Source organism: Zeus faber (genome assembly GCF_960531495.2).
Source record: "Zeus faber genome assembly, chromosome: 5".
NCBI classification, from domain to species: Eukaryota; Metazoa; Chordata; class Actinopteri; order Zeiformes; family Zeidae; genus Zeus; species Zeus faber.
This window is the reverse complement of record NC_137192.1, coordinates 34433736-34453967: the sequence shown is the minus strand read 5'-3', so window position 1 is coordinate 34453967 and position 20232 is coordinate 34433736. Positions and strand designations below refer to the sequence as shown.

The 20232-nt window shown below is 51.0% G+C and overlaps 1 protein-coding gene across 1 annotated transcript in view; it reads left to right on the top strand.

Moving 5' to 3' along the window:
• Positions 1–20232, top strand: part of celsr2 (cadherin, EGF LAG seven-pass G-type receptor 2) — a gene marked incomplete at both ends in the record, with an annotated part of 55115 nt that overhangs the window by 25556 nt on the left and 9327 nt on the right. The window contains 17 exons of the mRNA XM_080001176.1: positions 1094–1316; positions 5784–5899; positions 6086–6174; positions 10575–10732; positions 11024–11187; positions 11466–11591; positions 13029–13195; positions 14171–14350; positions 15298–15411; positions 15511–15667; positions 16277–16418; positions 16843–16963; positions 17164–17347; positions 18144–18245; positions 18373–18467; positions 18583–18792; positions 19353–19536. Of these exons, the coding sequence (XP_079857302.1) occupies positions 1094–1316; positions 5784–5899; positions 6086–6174; positions 10575–10732; positions 11024–11187; positions 11466–11591; positions 13029–13195; positions 14171–14350; positions 15298–15411; positions 15511–15667; positions 16277–16418; positions 16843–16963; positions 17164–17347; positions 18144–18245; positions 18373–18467; positions 18583–18792; positions 19353–19536 (2532 nt within the window). The remainder of the gene's footprint in view (positions 1–1093; positions 1317–5783; positions 5900–6085; positions 6175–10574; positions 10733–11023; positions 11188–11465; positions 11592–13028; positions 13196–14170; positions 14351–15297; positions 15412–15510; positions 15668–16276; positions 16419–16842; positions 16964–17163; positions 17348–18143; positions 18246–18372; positions 18468–18582; positions 18793–19352; positions 19537–20232) is intronic.

The following is a 20232-nucleotide window of genomic DNA, read 5'->3' as shown; positions in this document are numbered from 1 at the left end:
GAGCGCCACGATTGCTTAACCAAACAGAGGCAGCTTGTTGCCCGGTGGAAGTGGCTGAGTTGGAACATGAGCGTCTCCAGCTGGAGTAGAGGAGGAGTAGGGCGTGTTTTCCCCCCACCCAGCAGTAGGTCTGTGTCCTCAGAAAGCATCAGGAGATAAATGGCAAAATGGTGATTAATGTCTTGCCAGGGAGTGTCGGCTTTGAAGCCGTGTTTTTATCCATTTGGAACCGGATGGAACAGAGGTATTAAACATGAGTGTGATCCATATATATATATTTTTTTTGAATGGTATCTTTGCAAATCTATGAATTTTTAACAGTTTTTTCAGAGCTCAACACAGTATTCTTTTTATGTCACCCAAGTCAAGATGCACAGTCAACCGCCTCCAATTAACATTTACTACGGTGAGTAACAGCTGACGGATCCTGTTTGTCGCTGCTTTTCCCACATGAGGACGTGTCTCTGTGCCGGGCTGTGCGCTCCAGTGTCACAGTCCTGCCACATTCGTCCGAAAGGTTCCGCGCCGCCGGCTGAGCGACGTCGACGCGAATTCCAGCTCAGGCGTGGAAGCGGTGTGTGTGTGTGTGTGTGTGTGTGTGTGTGTGTGTGTGTGTGTGTGTGTGTGTGTGTGTGTGTGTGTGTGTGTGTGTGTGTGTGTGTGTGTGTGTGTGTGTGTGGGGGGGGGGGGGGGGTCCGGCTGTGGCGGCGGCTGCAGCCTCCCGGGTCCGAGGAGTGGATCGTTGCCAGTGGCACTGTTCGACGTCTGCGTTCCTACGCTCCCTCGCCGTACGACCTCTGCTGTATCCCTCGCTTCCCATCCTCCCTCGTTTTTCAACCCTCTCCTCTTGAATCGCATTCTTGTTTTTTTGTTTTTTTTCTCCCCCGCACAGCCCCCCTGTAAGGCCGCTGCAGAGTAGCCAGGAAAGACACCGTCTGTCCCGGGCCAAAGTGGGGAGGTGGCTCGTTTGAGTCCCACTGGAGAAAACAACGCTGTTTGTCGCAGAAATGACATTAATCCTCGTTTCCCCCTCCATCCCCCCCCCCCCCCCCCCCACCACCTCCCATCCATCCGCCCGTCTCTCCGTCTCCAGGGGAGCGCTGTGAGCTGTCGTCCCGCTCGGGCCGCTGCGCACCGGCCGTCTGCAGGAACGGCGGCACCTGCGTGAACCTGCTGGTCGGAGGCTTCAGGTGCGAGTGTCCGGCGGGCGGCTACGAGAAGCCCTACTGCGAGATGACCACGCGCAACTTCCCCCCGCAGTCCTTCCTGACCTTCAAGGGCCTCCGCCAGCGCTTCCACTTCACGCTGTCGCTCTCGTAGGTGCCGCGACCCGCATCGCTTACCGCTTGGGCGGCGAGATCCCCAACGCAGTGACTCACCGTTGATAACCCGCCCCTGGCCTTCCCACTCCCGCACACCTACTCGCTGACTTTGGGCTTTATTAAACCAATTTAGCCCTCGCGTTTATGTAACGGCGAGGGTGTTTCGTAACAATAATGGAAGCACTTAAGAGTCGTGTTTTGCAAAAAGGTCCTTTTAGCAGAAATTACTTTGTCGTTGCCAATAAACACGGTCAACACACGCTAATATATATTGAAGCCATGCAGGGTGTTTATAGGTGCTTAAAAGGACGCGGACGTAATTGCCCTGGATGCCCGGGGACCTGCGGCTTTTGGGTCGTTATTTTAGGAGCGCAACCCACAGCGGAGCACATTAATCCCAGATCCATGAGTGTGATCTTTTTTACTGGTCACTTTGAGCCGTGAGTCAGCTCTTGGCACGTCTCCACGCCGTCGCTTCATCAAGGTCTTTCAGCTGCGCTTCTTCCCTCGCGTGTGCGTGTGCGTGCGTGTGTGTTTTTTAATACATACTGTGTGTTTGCGTTGTGTTTTCCTTCACAATGACACTGGCTTCCAGTGAACCCGTCAAGGTAGATTTCCTTGGATGTTTTGCCACTTTGGCAGGTAGGGGAATGTTATGCGCCCTAAATCCACCAAGCTCGCCATTGATCTGCTGGAGGAGGAGGAGGAGGAGGTGGAGGAGGTGGAGTAGGTGGTGGTTCTAAAGGAAGCAGATGATCTGTGAATACTGAACACGTTGCACACGCAGCAGGGCTTCCATATTAATAGGATTCGGCCTATAGACCAGGAGAAAATACTGCATGTGACGTGACGGAGTGTAAGCGGTGATAAAAGCCTTTTTAGGACAAGCCACTCTGTTTTTGATTCCCATCACAACAAAGGCGTCGGCCCTCACAGGGAATCACGGGGGACGTGTCCGGGTATTCAGCTTCACTTATTGTCGCGCTTGTCACCTTAGACGCTCTCGGCTGCCATCCACACCAATAATGGGTCGGGGTGAAAACAATATGCCCCTGTGGGTTTTTATGGATGTGGCCTTTAGTCTGGAATGGCCGTCCCCCTTTGGCGGAGAACCGCCCGGACCGGTTCTTATGAAGCTGCCGTCTACGTTTCAGCTGCGAAGCCGCTCGCTGTGAAGGCGCCGCTGCGAAGCTTCGGGCGGGAGAGTCACAAGCACCGCGTCACCTGAGACGCCACCGATCAGGTTTCTACCGTAACCGGGTTATTTTTAATTCAGACGACGTCCGTCCTCGTTCGCCGTTCTTTTGGCGATTCCTCGATTCATTTGAGGAAAGGAAAAGATTTCGAAAAGCGGTGGTTTATGTCTTGAAGTGAACTTCCTTTGATTTCCTTTAAATCCCAGTGTCGTACATTATTTAAAGCGGTATTTAAACCCTACACCATCCAAACATTTCGTAACCGTCTCTCTAGAGCTGCGTTCTATAGGAAGATGTTTGCGCCTCCCAAAATAAATAATACGTGAAGATTCATGAGTCATTGGCGGGAGTTGACAGCGCTCTGAATCCACATCCACTGTGAATCCGCGCCTGCGTTTACTGCAAGATGCAAAAAAAAACAACAACAAAAAACCCATTTCCAAAGATATAACCCGGGGTCGTGCCCAAAAACGGGGCGTGAATGGATGGATTTGTGTTTCCAGCGCCCCCCGCGCGGCCGACAGGCAGCGTGACCTGACGCCGTCGAGCCGTTTGTTATTCTTGCTGAGGGGAGCCGAACGTGACACTGGATGATTCCAATGGAGTCAGTGTTTAGTTCCAGCTGATTACTCTCATAGTTGAGAGGGCTCAGGGGGGAAGACGCGGAGAAGCTTTTTAAATCGATACGTGAAAGACTACGTGACGAGGCCAGGGCTGGAAATAATTAATTTAAAGAAAAATATAGAATTTTTCTTGCCATTAGGTTTATTGCGCCGCTCTGGTTTTTCTTGTTTTGTTCTGTTTTTATCCGCGTCTCTTTTATCCTGATCTCCGTCTTCACTGATGCGCCGGAGAAGCTCCGTTTTTTTATTGCCTTGTTTTTTGTTTTTTTTTCCTCTGCTCGCTTGCTTCCGAGGTCATGCTTATCATTTTTCCTCGCAAGCAGGTCAGCGGAGCTCTGCCCCTCAGCCATGCTCCGGATCACCAACGCTGCACAAATGGCTCCGCACGCAAGGCGTCCCCGTCCCCGTCGGCCCCAACGGAGAGGGACCCAGATACCTCTTTTTTTTTTAGGCCAATCCCGAGATGTTTTGGTTTGAGGATCCCGGCGTCTCGCTGCGTTCGTTGCAATGCAACGCTCTGTTAATGAAGGTTTTAATTAGCTCGGCACCTCAACAATAATAATTGAAACGCAGCCACTTTGAAGTTCTGGTTTGAATTGGATGCGGTGTAGAGCTCATGTAAAACCTGTGAGATCTCATTCATAAATCACTGGCATTGAAGAGCCGTGTGCAGCTCTCAGTTGTAAGTTACTGAGCCTCTGAAAACACAAGTTGCGTCATTCTTCAGTTCTCAGGCATCAGATATGACGTCAGATCAGACGGAGACGACGCGTGTCTTTCCTGCTCCCCCTCGCTTGGTAGGTTCGATCGAGGCAAAGGGTGTTGATTGGTCTGGAGTGATTCAAACAAAACCAAAATGACATGCGGGACCGCTGCGATCGAGGCCTTTTACATTCGATGCGATTGGAGGGAGTAGCTGAGTTTAATTTCTCAGACGATATTCTGGATCCGGTCCCTAATATGGAGCTGCGGCATTCCGAGCCGTTCTCCGAACTATGCTGGGGCCTGGGGCCTGGGGCCTGGGGCTTGGGGCCTGGGGCCTGGGGCTCCTCGCGCCTCGCTCTCTTCTCCGGAGGTGAGCAGGGATCTGCAGCTCCTCTCCTCCGCTCTGGCTCTGTGAGAGCCGTGGTTTGACGCCGCCCGTCATGCTGCTCCACTCCCCGTTTGATGCACGTTTCTTCCCCTCGCTCGTGCTCCGGTTGCTCCCCCGCCCCGCTGCTTTGACATTGCCCTAGTTTTCTCCCGCTTTCTCTCTCCGTCTACCCCCCCTCCCCCGTTGCTATTCTATGCCTTTCCTGACTTTCTGGTACCCCATGTTGCCGTGCAAGCTGTCGACGGGCATGTCTGTGTCTGCGCGGCTGATTGGCTGGCTGGGTCGCTATGGGTCTGCGCTCGCCATTAACCCCGTTATCTGCTCAGTGATCTGTGTGAAAGCTCCACATCACTAAAGCCCCTGGATCACACAGCAGCCTCCATTACTGTACTACAGGAGCCTGTCAATGAGAGAGGGAAGATGATAGATGGATGGGTAGATGGAAAGATAGACAGATAGATAGATAGATAGATAGATGGATGGATGGATGGATGGATAGAAAGATAGATAGAAAGATAGATAGATAGATAGATAGATAGATGTGTGGAGGGAGTGGGAGTCTCCGCCCACGGCTTCGGGGAGGGAGGCCGAGTGTTTTTGGCCGACATGGCAGAAGGTTTTTCATGATGAAACTCCACAAAAAGGCTGAATAATAAGTAATAACGGCTTTGGGCGCAGGAGGAATGACGTTGCGGTCCGTCCTGTTGGCCGCTCCCCGCTGCAGGACACACAGGCGTTCAGAAAGCTCCCTGCGGCGGATCGCACCCGTCCGCCGCTCATTTGGGCGACTCGGGGGCTCAGCCACGCCCTTGCTCCGCCACAACGATAACCTAACGATAGACAGTAAATATAAACCTAAAAATTAGCAAAAAACAATGGAATAGACCTAAAAAAAATAAACAAGAAAAAATGTGGCAACGAAGACAACAACAACAGAATACAATACAATACAAAACATCTTCAAATGAACAAGAAGATTCAATAAAACAAAAGTGCTTACGTGACAACTTCAATCTTAACATGAGATCTCGTGGTGGCTGAGCACACATGCTTTGAGCACGTACGTCTTCACAGACCGTTTTGAGAGGCAGTCATTTTGATGTTTTTAGGATCTTGTTCAATTTGTTCTGTAAATAATAGTTTCCTTTGGGAAACAGAATCTGAAGGAGCAGCGCCATGTGAAGGCTGCTCCAGCAGGATCCCCTCTGCTCCATATTCTAACAAAGCCTCTCGCAGGAGGCACTGGATGCTCTCTGCTCGGCTGCTCCTTGAGTCCATGTCACCGGGAAGAATCTAAAAACGGTTTTGCAGGAGGTTGTTTTTGTTTTTTTCCCCCTCCCTTGTTTTCGTGGCACAGAGCTTCACGCTCAACAAAAGGCAGTCGATACGATCAGGAGATCGGCTCCACGGCCTCTAAATTAAAGGATCTACTCGCGTGCCATTTTAACCTGACTTCATCCTCGTTCTGAAATCAAAGCTGGACATGACTCTGTGGCTCGAGGTGTTGAGGCTTCGTTTCAGGCGGTGCCCCTTTGCTGTGTTTTTCCAGCTTTGCCACCAGAGAACCCAACGGACTGCTGCTGTACAACGGCAGGTTCAACGAGAAGCACGACTTCATCGCCGTGGAGATCGTCAACGAGCAGGTCCAGCTCACCTTCTCTGCAGGTAGAGGAGTCGACACCGTTCCGACACGATGACCCCCGCAGCGATTCCAAATCTTAAATCCTAAACCTCACCCTGTCCCGCCTTTGTATTGGGAATATTTTTCTGGTGTGATGCCTGTGTTGCGTTGGGTGTTGGTAGGGATGTCTGAATGGAAACGCATGTCTGACCTTGTCCCTCGTGTCCCAGGCGAGACCAAGACGACCGCCTCGCCGTTTGTCCTGGGAGGCGTCAGCGACGGCCAGTGGCATCAGGTCCAGATCCACTACTACAACAAGGTAGGAGGGAAAACCAAGTCGGGGCGGGATCCATTTCTTATTCGTTCCTCCGCTGAAATATGGATAAATACACATTTACACGGATGCATTCGCGGCAACTTGTCACTTTGCCTCCTTTTCGACTCCTTTGGTTGCAGCTTTGTTGTGCTACTGTGTCGCCCTTAAGACCAGCGCTTGGCAGACTGGTGATGTGGAAGGGTGCCACAGAGAGAGCTTGACAAAAGCCCCTTTCCCACATGGAATCTGTAACGTTGCTGGACGAAAAAAAAAAATCGGGCACACCCGCGGACCCTCCGCTCCGCTGACCGAGAGGAGAGAGAGCCCCCCGTCCCCGGGCGCAACAGGCCTTTTCGCACCGCAGGAACCCTTTTATAGTTCTTTTATATAACTTTTCGGAGGAACCGTCCCTTCTTTTTTGTCCGCGCTGTAGGAACTAGGAAGGTTTGTGGTTCTTAGAACTCCGTTTTGAGCGACTTTTTTTAGCCCCTACTCCAGGGCAGGGTCCAGGGATTAGTCCAGACCCTCGCCCCCGGCGCACTGAGGACAGGTGATGTGACTCCGGTGGAGTCACATCACTCTGGGTGCGGACCAGCCCACGTACACTCCGCGGTAATAGAAAATAACAAATGAAAAAAAACAAAAAACAATAAAAATAGTATTTATTGTAGACTTTTTTTTTTATTGTTTTATCATTTTATTCTGACGTTCATCGAACGGAACGCAAATTTTTCAACCAGCCCTACACTCTCTGCCTCCGGAGAATGAACGCTCTCCACCCGTTCTCCATCACCGCACCCCTAAATGTAAAAGACCCGTCTGGGGTGTGAGTGGCATTTTTAAGAAGAACAATAATAACATTTAAGAATATAAAGACCTGTCTCCGTAGAGACCGGACGTGTTTCAGTTTCTCCTCTTTGCAGCCGAGCACCGCGGTTCGGACCGGACTCGCAATTTTTCCCAAGGGTTTGTTTTTCTTCCCGAAAACAAATATATTTTTAAATGTTTTGTACAAAATAAATATTCGTAAAGAACCCTATTTGTGCTCGCTCCACCTCTAGCTCCACCCCTAGCTTACGGAAATGTTACTGCTTCCGTTCCCACACACTTCTGTTCACAGCGGCTCCGGATATTTGCCGGGTGTTCACCACTAGGTCGAGGATTTTTAAGCAACATTGATTCTCACATGACTCCAATACCCAACGTCGCCAGTAGATTGATGCCTTTCAGCGCAAAAGGGCAACATTTTACACCAGAACACACGTGAAAGATTTTTACCCACATTTCATATGTGGCTTGAAGTCATGTGACTCTAGAACTGCTGGACTGTAAAAATAAATGGTGAAGGTGTAGAAGTTGTTGCTGTCCCCCCTGGTTTAATTCCTCCTCTTATGGTAGTTTCTCGCTCCCTCTCCCAGACCAGCACAGGATGTTAGATTTGAGCCCATTGAGGAAGTCACTTTGCATCATAAAGATGTTGCTAGGCAACTCCCCTGGTGTGGATATTCCATTCAGCGTCTATGATAACGCGGCCATGTCAGATTCCAGCCAGAAGAAGCCCATCTCGTGGGCTACTGGACCCAAACTATTCAGCCTCTTGCCAAGAAGGACATTATTGTCTCATTAATCACTGTGCTACAATTCCTGAAAGTCCCATGAATCCCTGAATCGCTTGAGTTTTCTTTGACCCCTAAATGAAACATCTAGGTTGTTTTTTTGGCGTTTTACATACTTAAAGATCTGCACATTCATCACCTTTGATGTGCTTTGCCGTCGTCAGCACTTGTAAGAATTCAACTTGCTCTTTAATGCAACGTCCCGTTCACCACACAGACCACAAGTTGAACATTCAGCAAGGTGGTTTTCCACGGGGCCCGCAGGGGGGGGGCCCCGATCCGAGGGTCAGATAGAACTTACCCTCCCGTGCACCCCTGGAGTCCCCGAGGTAGGGAGGGGGCTCCTCTCCCCCATCGAGGTAGCGGCCCCCCCGGCGGCCCGATCTGCCCCGGCCCCGACCGCAGGGGGGGGGGGCCGGGGCGAGGCGGAGGGGGGAGCGTCTCCAGATTGAAATGTGCCTTTCAGGGCGGCGGGGACTGCGGAGAATGGCAATGACCGCGGCCTTTGTGCGCCGCCGAGCTTCCTTTGGGGCCGCGAGCAGTGAGTGATGCGGGCCCCGGGGAAGGTGCCCCCTCTCTCTGTTCTCAGACAGAGGCAGAGCGGGAGAGGGCCCAGAGAGGGGAGAAGGAAAGCAGAGATAGTGTTGACTCGGGCTTTGAGCTCCGGTTGCCACGGGTGTTACAGTCCGTCTCAGATGCCGTATCTGCTGTTGTTTGCCGCCGTGCTCCTCCTTGTGCCGCGCTGTCACCGAGGGCGGCGCCCAAAGTCATCTTCCCACAAGGCCCTGCGGAGGCGTCCGGGGGCGCTGTTTAATCTGCTCCAAAATAAATATGCGCGTTCCGATCGGCGCTGACAGGGCTTTGTGCCCGACGGACGATTAGCGGACGCTCATTATGGGGGCGTCAGCGGCGTGACTGATAGGGGCCGGGGCCCCCGGGGGCCGCGGCCAGCGGCGGAGCCGGCTGAAAGAGCCGGCGGATCTGGACCGCGGCGCGTTGTGGAGCTTTCATAGCGGAGGAGGAAAAGCGTGTCCGCCCATTCCATCTGTGACCGCTCCAGCAAACTGTTCCACTCAAGTCAGAAATGTTCCTGTTCCATCGTGAGCAAATTTGCAACAAATTTTGGGCGGCGAGCCGCACGTTGTTCACACACGCAGACGAGGTGCTTTTGTTTCTTCTGCCAAAAGTAATTATGTGTTATTGACAAAAGAGCAACGTGATGGCAGATCCCACCTCCCTAACTTCCTCTGGAATCCCAGGACATGCATTCAGGCCTCCAGGCGCTCGGCGTTGCGTGTTTTCGGGTCCCCCGCAACCCCCCCCCCCCCCCCCCCCCCCAAAAAAAACAAACAAAAAAAAAACACCTTTAAACCAAACGCTGTTCTTTTCAGCTCGGCGTTAGTCGCGCAGAGCAGCAGTTTGGCGGATCGACGTGTCCGTCACCCTTTCTTCGAGCACAAACGCCGCAAGACACCATGAACACCCCTCGCTGCTTCTCCATCAGGGAGCACCACCCGCGGCTCATAGAGGTGCGTTTTCAAACCTGCTCTGCTACAAATAGCCTCAGGAGACCCCAGTGGAGGCAGTGGAGCTGCAGCCGCTGTCCCAAAAATGTCCAAGCGGCGGAGCGGACAGCCGTCCACTTGGTCGGGTGTCCATTTTTAGGAACTTGGAGTTTAAGGGATCAGACGCACAGCGCCGTCATGACCTGCGGCGGCGAGGGGGCCGATCCTTTCCCGAGCCGCCGCCATCAGGGATGGAACGTGACGACCCAGCAGCTAGAGCAGGAAGACAACGGCACTCCTTCCTCCCATCGTCACCGGACCACACCGACCACGTGGGAATCCCGTCCGATTGGCGGCCCGCGCCACCGGCTTGAACTCCACCCGGGGTGAAGGCCGGCTCGGCGCTGGCCGAATAGGGGTCGCGACCCTTTGGCGACGGGATCATCATTCTCACCCGCGCACGCCCCTCCTCCCTTTGTGTTCGCCTCCGTTGACCCCTCGGACAATGAAACGAATCCTGGAGCACTGTCCTGCAGAGGGCAAACCCTTATTGTGTGTGTGTGTGTTTGATTGTCTGCCTCTGTTGTTGGCTTTCGCTGTTGTTCTTTTCAAATCGCTGAAATGCTGGGGAACAACAGAGGCGGTGGGGCTGAATGGGGGTGCGACGGGCGCCAGCAGATTGATTCTTCAAACGGGAGCCCCCCCCCCCGAAAGCGACGGAGCCGCCCGCGGCCTCGCTCGGCTTCCTCAGCTTCTCCGGTCACGACGGCTGAGCTGCTTTCGCCCGCCGTGCGTCTAAGAAAAGCTTTTTTTTTTTTTTTTTTTTCCTTTCTACCCTATTTATAAGACGCCACCAAACCCAAAAATACCGCCGCGCCTCAAATAGAAGCGCCTTGAAAGACGCGTCAGTCTTTTTGGGGTATTTCTGGACCTCAGCTGACAACCCACTCGAGGGTCCTCAAACACGTCGTGTCACAGAATTGTCTGGATTTCGTCGTGGATTTGACCCAAAATGTGATCGGCTCGTCTACATCGAAGTCCTAAAGATTGCAACAGGGATCCCAATTATTCGAGTGAGACCAAGCACACGGCGCCTTTTCTTTTATTGACTGAGATAAATGATCCAACATCAAATATGTAGGCGACCCTTTGTTGATTAGTTCAGTTCATCATCCCGAGCCGGAAGCGTTGATGAACGAGGAGGAGTTCTCAGTATCTGGTGCCGGTCCGTCCCTCACTCCTGGACCTGGCTTTTCACGGCCTTCCTCCTGCCTCTCCGCAGCCCGTCCTGAACCAGGCCGGCCTGCCCCAGGGACCCTCGGACCAGAAGGTCGTCGTGGTGACGGTGGACAACTGCGACACCTCGGTGGCGCTGAGATTCGGTCACATGATCGGGAACTACAGCTGCTCGGCGCAGGGCAGCCAGTCCGGCTCCAAAAAGTGAGTATTTGGAATATTCTGTGTTTTTTTTTTTTGCGGCTTGATGACACGTACAGGTAATTTCACTCCCGCCGGGATGTCACAGGTTGCGCCCGTCACGTGCGAGCAGGGGCTTGTGTCCCACTGATTTCACTGTTTGCCGAAGCTGTTGTTTTCTCGTCCTCGTTGGGATGTTTGTTTTCTTTCCCGCGTTCACCCCGATGAGAGGGGGGAAAGAACATGTTAAAATGTGCAAAGACGGCAAAACTCTGCCGTTTGTCACCTTGACGAGGAGCCTCCGTGTCTCCTCAGGTCCCTGGACCTGACGGGCCCCCTGCTGCTCGGGGGGGTTCCCAAGCTGCCCGAGGACTTCCCCGTCCACAACCGCCAGTTCGTGGGCTGCATGAAGAACCTGCGCATCGACGACCGCCACATCGACATGGCGAGCTTCATCGCCAACAACGGCACGCTGCCAGGTGGGGGCGGGGCTGGAGCTTTATCTCAATTGTTATTATTATTATTATTTTTTACCTTTATTTTCTATTTTCTATTGTGGCCCTAACGCTGCGGCGTCTGTTTAAATTTAAACAGAGGAATGAATTACGCTGAGCACAGCGGGGGGCGATCACATTACCTGGTATGAATAGTTTACCCCCCCCCTGTCTGTCTGTCTGTCTGTCTGCCTGTCTGTCTGTCTGTCTGCCTGTCTGTCTCTCTGTCTGTCTGTCTGTCTGTCTTTCCCCGGGGCCCGCAGGATGCTCGGCCAAGCGGCACTTCTGCAACACCAGCCCGTGTCAGAACGGGGGGACCTGCGTCAACCTGTGGGGGTCCTTCAGCTGCGACTGCCCCCTGGGCTACGGGGGTCCCAGCTGCGAGCGGGGTGAGTGCGAGGGCACCGTCACGCGGGGCGCTCGGAGAAAAAAAAACCCCAAAAAAACACCGACGCCAGGTGCATCATGGAGACACGGGCGGGAGCGGAGGTTGATCGTGTTTCATATGAACTGTGACATCATCGTACAGGAGGGATGCGGTTTTTTTTTCCCCCTGTTTTGGGGAGACGGTGCCGCACCACTTTCGAATTCATCAGCGTTTTTGAGTTTCCTCCTCCACCTGTTTCCTCCACCCGATCCGTCCCCTGCACATGTCAAATCTGCACCAGGGACTCAAATGAGTGAGCGGGCCGTGCCACCGCGGCAAACTTCTTACATTTTAGTTCCTCCAGGTTGAGGAGAAGGCTCCTCCTCTCAGAGAGCTGCAGCTTCCGTGTGAGGGAGTTGTTTTTTTTGGGGGGGGGGGGGCTGGATTGAGGCTCTGGATCAGCGGAGGCTTCCGTCGTGTAAACCTTGATCTGCCGATAAACCTGGCGGGGCCAGAAGGGGCCCCGCCAGGGGCCGACGTGGAAACCGGTCCAAACCACATCTCCAGTCGAACGTTTTAAATGGGGCTTTAATGCATGATGAAGCCAAACAATGATAAACAGTTGATTAAAGAGATCAAAGGCTCCTTCCTCAAAGTGCAAAGTGCAGTTGTTGGACTGAAGCGCACTCGGCGTGCACCCCCCCGCCTCTTTCAGGCTCTCCTCCCCAGCCGACGCTTACAGCCCCAGCGCGCTCGGCCCTGATTGGACATAAATAATCCGCCGCCTCTGAGGGCGTGATTGGCGGTGATTTTGGGCACCGCGAGGTGAGGTGGCAGGAGGGGAGCAGCCGCCTGCGTTCATGTTTATTTATTTCCGATATGGAAATAATATTATAATGTGCCTTCTGTTACGGTTGGAATGCATAGAAGGCAAAGCACGTATACACACATCCTCACAGGAGGGAAGACCAACACCACTTTATATATATGTATATACTGTGTGTGTGTGTGTGTGTGTATATATATACTGTATATATATATATATATATATATATATATATATATATATATATACAGTATATACACGCAAGTACTGAGTGGTGAACCATAAATAATTCCACATTTATTTTTTACAGTTCAGAATAAATACCAGTCCTTTAGTTTGGGGCCATTGGAACGTAATGACCGACATAAAATGAATTTGTCCCATGAAAGACACCGAACATGCTCCCTAAGATAAATGGAAGAGAGGGAGGGAGAGAGAGAGAGGGAGGGAACCTATTACACCTGCGGTGAAGAAGGGAAACCACCTGCTGTGAGCTCGTCAGCCATTTCCTGATTGCTCCCTCGCTCCCAACTCGTCTTCCCCCGTTCCCCGTCGTCGTGCCCTCCTCTCTCTTTCTCCCTCTCCTCCCGCGCTTCACCGCCGTCTCTCTCCCCGTGTGTTGTTTCGCTGTAGTGATGGGCGTCCCGCAGCGTTACCTGGGCAACAGTGTGTTGCAGTGGGATCACCTGGCGGCGGGCGTTACCGTGCCGGCGCACGTGGAGCTCATGTTCCGAACCCGCCAGCCCAGCGCCACGCTGCTGCTCCTCTCTGCAGGGCTGCAGCACAACCTCACCCTGCAGGTGACAGCACACACACACACACACACACACACACACACACACACACACACACACACACACACACACACACACACACACACACACACACAAGCACACATACAGACACTAACACACATACACACACACACACATACGTACATATATATATATATATATATATATAAATAAACTGGCAGTTTTATTGTGTGTTGTAAGTATAAGATCATCATCATTTTCACTCCATTCAAAATAGTTTATATTGTATTTTCTAAAGTTTAAATGACAGTTACAAAAAATGTTTTAATTTACCGAAAATGAGCAAATGCAGGAAAAGGCAAGAGAACAGAAAGATGTTGCTTCACTTTTTCTCCAGCTCAGTGAGGTGCATCTCAGCAGGGGGCTGGGAGGGCTCACTTCTCAAGCAGCCAGCCTGATGGGACTTTCTGTGGAACGAGGCGCCCCCTGGTGGCGGCCTGAGCATCTGCACTGAGACGGCCGTGCACTATGTTGTTCCTCTTAGAACGTGTAGTACTGCAATGATTAAACTATTATACTATTCATACTTTTAAACGATTGAATGTGTAAGAATGAAGTACAGTGGTACCTGTCCCACGACCGCACCTACTGACCACTAATCCAAGACACCAGCAGCGATAGTCGCCAAAATTTGTATCGACTTGCGACCGACTGCTCCAAGATACGAGCGTGGAAATTTGCAGTTGGCGCGTCTGTGTTTGTTCTGTGTATTTTGTTTGTTTTCACCCTTCATGATGTCATCATTCATATGGGAAAAATTGCTTCGACCTACGACTGTTTTAACGCACGAGCGTTCTCACAGAAGCAGTTACAGACGAGCTGCCGCTGTACTCTTCATTCTGCTCATGTGAAACGCCGCAGAATATCTTCCTCCCTCTGGAGCCTCCCGCCAGCCTTCTCCTTTCTCAGAGCTCGGCCTCGTCGGCCGCGTGCGCTCATCCCTCTCTCCGCCTCTTTCAGCTGCGTGAGGGCAGCGTGGTGATGGGCCTGCAGAGAGGGGAGGACTCCACCCTCTCCCGGGTGGAGGAGGTCCTGGTGAACGATGGAGACTGGCATCACCTGCAGCTGGATATCAGCGGCTCTGCGGCGACGTCCTCCCATCACAGGGCTGTGCTGTCCCTGGACCACGGCCTCTACCTGGTGAGCTGGAGCCGACTAACTGTCCAAGCAGTGACGTCCGCGTCGAGGCCCCGCGCCCGGTTTGACTTTAACATTTCGCCTCTGGGAGCCCGATCTGAGAGGATTTTTATTGTTGGATGTGATTTAGTCCAAACCTCCGTTCTGTGTCTGTTCTGTGCTTAGGGAGGTACAGAAACGCTCATTATTGTGCATTCCCTCATTGTGCTGACATCTTGTAGATGAATTCAATGCATGGCTTATTAAAACGGGTTAGTTGAATAATTAATCATTTTGCCGGGGACCCCCTGGAACCTCTCGAGGAAGCCCTGGGGGTCCGTGGACCTCAGGTTGACAACCGCTGAATTAAAGGACAGGTTCAGAGTCTTTTGACTTTATTAAGTTCTAAAAAGTTATTAAGATATTCAGTAAAAACATTTTGAAAAAGTCTTTGGTTCCCATCATTTACAATATGTTTATAATATGTTCATATTACAAGCTGGTTATTTTAATATTGAGAAAGTGATGCTACTTCTCACCGTGCTAAAAATACATGTTCCTCTGTCTCCCCCGTCGTTATGCTGTTATAGCCACAAAAAAGGCTCCGAAACTCGACGCTCCATCAGGTTTTTCAGGATCTTTTTGACTACATCCGTGCTAACGCGAGGCCCGCACGGAGGCCACGGGAGGTCGCCCGCTTCCGACGGGCAACCTCCCGTGGCCGTCCGTATGCTTTGGATGTACCGCTGCAGTTGCAAAAAGTTGTTTTGATATTACAGTTACATAAAAAAAAAAAAAAAAGATACGACAAAGCTGGACTGGACGTCTGAGCAAACTTGTCCTTTAAGCGTCCATACATAATATGTACCGAAAACATTAAAATACTATTGGATAGTTTTGCGCCGGGGGCTCGTGCTGCTTGCTCTTCACACTGGAAAACGGTACAAAATGCACGTGACGTGGTGTTCCAGGCCAGCATGGAGGTGGACGGCAAGCTGAGGGACTCCCGGCTGAAGAGCGTGAGCGTGGGGGGCGTGGCCGGCCCCGACGGGAAGATACAGCACGGCTTCCGAGGCTGCATACAGGTTGGCAGGGTGGGCGCGCCGGGCGGGCTCTGACGCGGGCGTGCGTGTGTTCCCGTGCCGCGCGTGTGAGACGCTTTTGTTCCGTGTGCCGGTCCCCAGGGTCTGCACGTGGGGGCGAGCCTCCGCCCGGCCCAGGCCCGCAAGGTGAACGTGGAGGCGGGCTGCAGCGTCCCGGACCCCTGCGGCTCCGGCCCCTGCCCTGCGCACAGCTACTGCAGCGACGACTGGGACAGCTACTCCTGCACCTGCCTCACGGGTCAGACGTCCTCACTCACCGTGAATACTCAGAGGATGTCACCGTTACTAGCGTCATTATTTTGGAAGATTTTGTCGATTATCTATTTGTAGAGTGTATATTTTTTGTATCTATAAAGACTGTTTAATGTGTGTTTTTACCCATTTTACTGTTTTGTGAGCATACTTGAAGTGTATTTTGTGGTACTTTATGTACCCTTTAGAGTACAGCTTTAGTATACTAGTCATTGTGTGTTTGTCATAGTGTAAGTACACTCAAATTGTGTTTATTTGGGTTGTAAACAAAAATACATGAAAAACATTGTTTTATGTATTTAAGCAGGTCTTAAGTACAACTTCTAACACACTTAAGCGGTTTCAATTAAATACACTTTTGGTGTATCAGGTGTGAATACAGTTACTGCTGCTGGTAGATAAGTACATACCAGTGGATTATAATCAGAAAAATCCTTTGTTCTCACTCGGAAAAATCAGATAATCTGATTGTGTTGATACGCTACGTGGTCATGCTGCTTACAAAGTTTATAGAGCGTAAAAAACAAAAAAACTAAAGTGTCAGTTTACACCCCGGCTTCAAACGGTGAACCTCCTTTGTGCTCCTGTCGTGCAGGTTACTATGGCAGCAACTGCACCGAGGCTTGTTCCCTCAACCCGTGTGAACATGAGTCGTCCTGCACCCGGAAGTCCAGCTCCTCTCGAGGCTACACCTGCGACTGTCCCAGCAACTACTTCGGCCAGTACTGCGAGAAAAAGTAGAGTACATCATTCCATATTCAGGACGTATTGATTTCTCTTATTGATCTTTGCTGTCGGTTCTCATGTCATTCACGTCTCATAAATTTGTATAAACAGTATTCTCAGTATTATATCTGTATTATTATTATTATTATTATTATTATTATTTTATTTTATTTTTTTATTATTATTATTATTATTATTGTGTATAACTGCGTATTTTATTTAGTACTTCTCTGTATGAATTTTATTCCATGTGCGTTTTATCACTGTGCAACTAAACAAACGTGTGTGTGTGTGTGTGTGTGTGTGTGTGTGTGTGTGTGTGTGTGTGTGTGTGTGTGTGTGTGTGTGTGAGAGAGAGTGTGTGTGTGTGTTTGTGTGTGCGTGTGTGCGTGTGTGTGTGTGTGTGTGTGTGTGTGTGTGTGTGTGTTCGGGCAGGACCGACCTGCCGTGTCCCAGAGGCTGGTGGGGCCACAAGACCTGCGGCCCCTGTGGATGCCACACGGACAAGGGCTTCGATTCCGACTGCAACAAGACCAGCGGGGAGTGCCGCTGCAAGGTGTGTGTGTGTGTGTGTGTGTGTGTGTGTGTGCGTGCATGTTTGCGTGTGTGCGTGCGTGCGCGTGTGTGTGTGTGTGTGCGTTGGGGCTGACGTGTTTGATCCCACCCCGACTTCAGGAGCCACATGTGGGCCCTGTCAGAAATCACTTCCCTCAAATGAACCCCGCCCGCTCGGTCACTCCTCCTCCTGTCCTCCAGGACAACCACTACCGCCCGGCGGGCAGCGACTCGTGCCTGCTGTGCGACTGCTACCCCATCGGCTCCTTCTCGCGGGCGTGCGACCGGAGGAGCGGCCAGTGCCAGTGCAAACCGGGCGTCATCGGGCGACAGTGCGACCGATGCGACAACCCCTTCGCCGAGGTGTCGCCCAACGGCTGCGAGGGTCAGTGCCCCCGTCTGCCCCCGGGGAGGCACACTTTTGACGGAATATTTTGGAGGATTTAAATGTATATTTAATTCTGCAATCGATTCAAATATATAATTAGAGAACCCAGGATTGTGATTTTGGCGCCGCCCCCTGCGGCCGCCTGCGCAGGCACCTCGCGTCGATTATGCACATTTTAGTATTTTTAGAGCTTATAAAGCTTATTGTGCGTAATCACCGGGTGTCATGACATTTCGCTGCATATACTGTATGACCGTATGTACGTATGTGACAAATATTCTCTTGAACTTGAACTTGAACTTGAACTGTAGGAACTCGTCACGCGGCTCTGTGGAATACTCTGTCCTGATTGGTCGACAGCCCCCGCCCCCGATCGACCGGCTGTCGATGGGCAACGTTAACGAGTGGCGCCATCTTGTGGCGCTATGTAGAAACTACAGTGGAAGAAGAGATAAATATATACTGTATATTGTCCAATGTCACATTACTAACAGTAAATCGTTATATGTTGGACAAAGTTTTTTTTGTAAGGTAAACAGGTTGGTAGTTATTTTTATTTTACTGACTCTTTTTCACAGCGAAAGCCCTTCAACCAGGCATACTAGTTATTGTATAATTTCAACTCTATATTCCGTCTCAGTGCATTGTTTAACTGAGTAAGTAGCCGTGTGATGAGTGGGATAATCTGCAGCCAGGCGGTCATTATCCCTGAATTAATCTCTGGTTCGCAGTCACGCAAACATTATTCACAAGTGACTCATTTAATTCTCCTCCCTCGCCTCCTTCTCCTCAGTGATCTATGACAGCTGTCCTCAGGCCATCGAGGCCGGGATCTGGTGGCCCAGGACTAAATTTGGCCTTCCCGCTGCCGTTCCCTGTCCCAGGGGATCCTTCGGTGAGACGCGTTTTGGCAGCTCATCAAAATGTCTCTGAAGTAACGGGGTGAAATGGTCCGGCGGCTCCCTCTGCTTCCTCTCTGCCGGGCCTTCACGGGTTCTCACATTTTTCCGGTCCGTTCCCAGGGACGGCCGTTCGCCACTGCGACGAGCACAAGGGATGGCTGCCCCCCAATCTTTTCAACTGCACCTCCGTCTCCTTCTCCAAGCTCAAAGGGCTGGTGCGCGCAAATCATATGATTGACCATCACATTCAGAATTGAACAACATTGCTCTTCACTCTTTCTCAAAAAAAATAAAATAAAAAATGGTTGTCCGGCTTTTTCCGTCTCCTAGTCAGAAAAGCTCTCCCGAAACGCGTCCTTCCTGGACTCTGAGCACGTGAAGCGGACGGCTGCCATGTTGGCCAACGCCACCTCGCACACGTACAAGTACTACGGCAGCGACGTGAAGGTGGCGTACCGGCTCACGCAGAGCTTACTGCGGCACGAGAGCAACCAGCAGGGCTTCAACCTGACGGCCACCAAGGACGTGCACTTCACCGAGGTAAACAACACCCTCATATGTTTACATGTACAGAGGTGTTGCACAACAAAAAACACAGAAAATCAGTGAACGTATTTATTTTTTATTTTAGTGTTATTTTTTCTTGTTTTTAGGTTTATTGTATATTGTCACTTTTTCTGTTGGCTATCTATTTTTTTTCTTGCTATTTATTTTAATTTTAATTATTTATTGTTCATTTTTTGGTTTATGGTCATTGGTAATCTTTATTTTTACTGTGGCTAGTTTATTTTATGATTATTTTCTTCTTTTTGTTGTTAATTGTTATTTTTCAGGTTTATTATATATTGCCAAGTTTTTCTATTTCTCACATCATTTACATGTTTATTCATATTGACGATTCTTCTCTGTTTTATTTATATTATTGCCAATTGATTTTTGATGGGATCCGCTGTAACACCACAGTTTCCCTCCCTGGATGGATGAAATATCTATCTATAAATAAACATGTGCTGCCCAGCGGGGCATGACAGTGTTCACGCTGGATCCACAGCTTTGTTAAAGGAACAGTAAATAAAGCAGATTCCCTGCTGTCCTGTCAGAACCTGGTGCGGGTGGGCAGCGCCATCCTGGCCCCGGACACGCGGCCACACTGGGAGCTGATCCAGAACTCGGAGGGGGGCACGGCCGCCCTCCTGCGCCGCTACGAGGACTACGCCAACACGCTGGCGCAGAACATGAGGAAGACCTACCTGCGACCCTTCACTATCGTCACCCCGCACATAGGTGAGCGGCTCCACTCATACACCTTTCCTCCCCGCTCCCCACCGCCAACGGAGCGGTGCGCGCAGCGTGGAGTGTCCGTGCACGGGGGAGCAGGGGCAGCGTGGAGTGTCTGTGCACGGGGGAGCGCCGGCAGCGTGGGGTGTCCGTGCCGCCGGCGCTCCACGCTGCTTGCTGCTCCACGCTGCTTCCGCTCTAGTGTCGGGCCATTCATGAACGATTCCCATTCTTTTGAACGGCTCAAAGTACTTTTTTTTTCAAGTTTTGCAGTTTATTGTTGTTGTGTGTTTTAGTTGCCGTCTCCTCTACTGTTTTATTCCCAATCACACTGAACTAATATCGCGCCCCTTTTCCGCCGTGTTCGTGATGTCGTACGTGACGCACCAGAAAAAACGGCATTTCTCCTAGCAATGGGAAAGGTGTCAATCGCCTATTTTTACCAGGTTGACCCGGGTTTTCAACCCACTCATTTTGGTGTGAAATCTATATAAGAATGTTGTATATATTGTATTGTGGGTATACTAGTATTTCTTTATAGAACCAGTAAAACAATTGTTTTTGCATTTAATAGGAATAACCTATTCTATCAGTATTATAAAGCAGTGACTGGGAATACACATTTTGTCTTATTCTGTGTGTGTGTAAATGTATTTTATGCATAGTTCATAGCACCTCCGTGGCACTTAAAGAACCAGATGT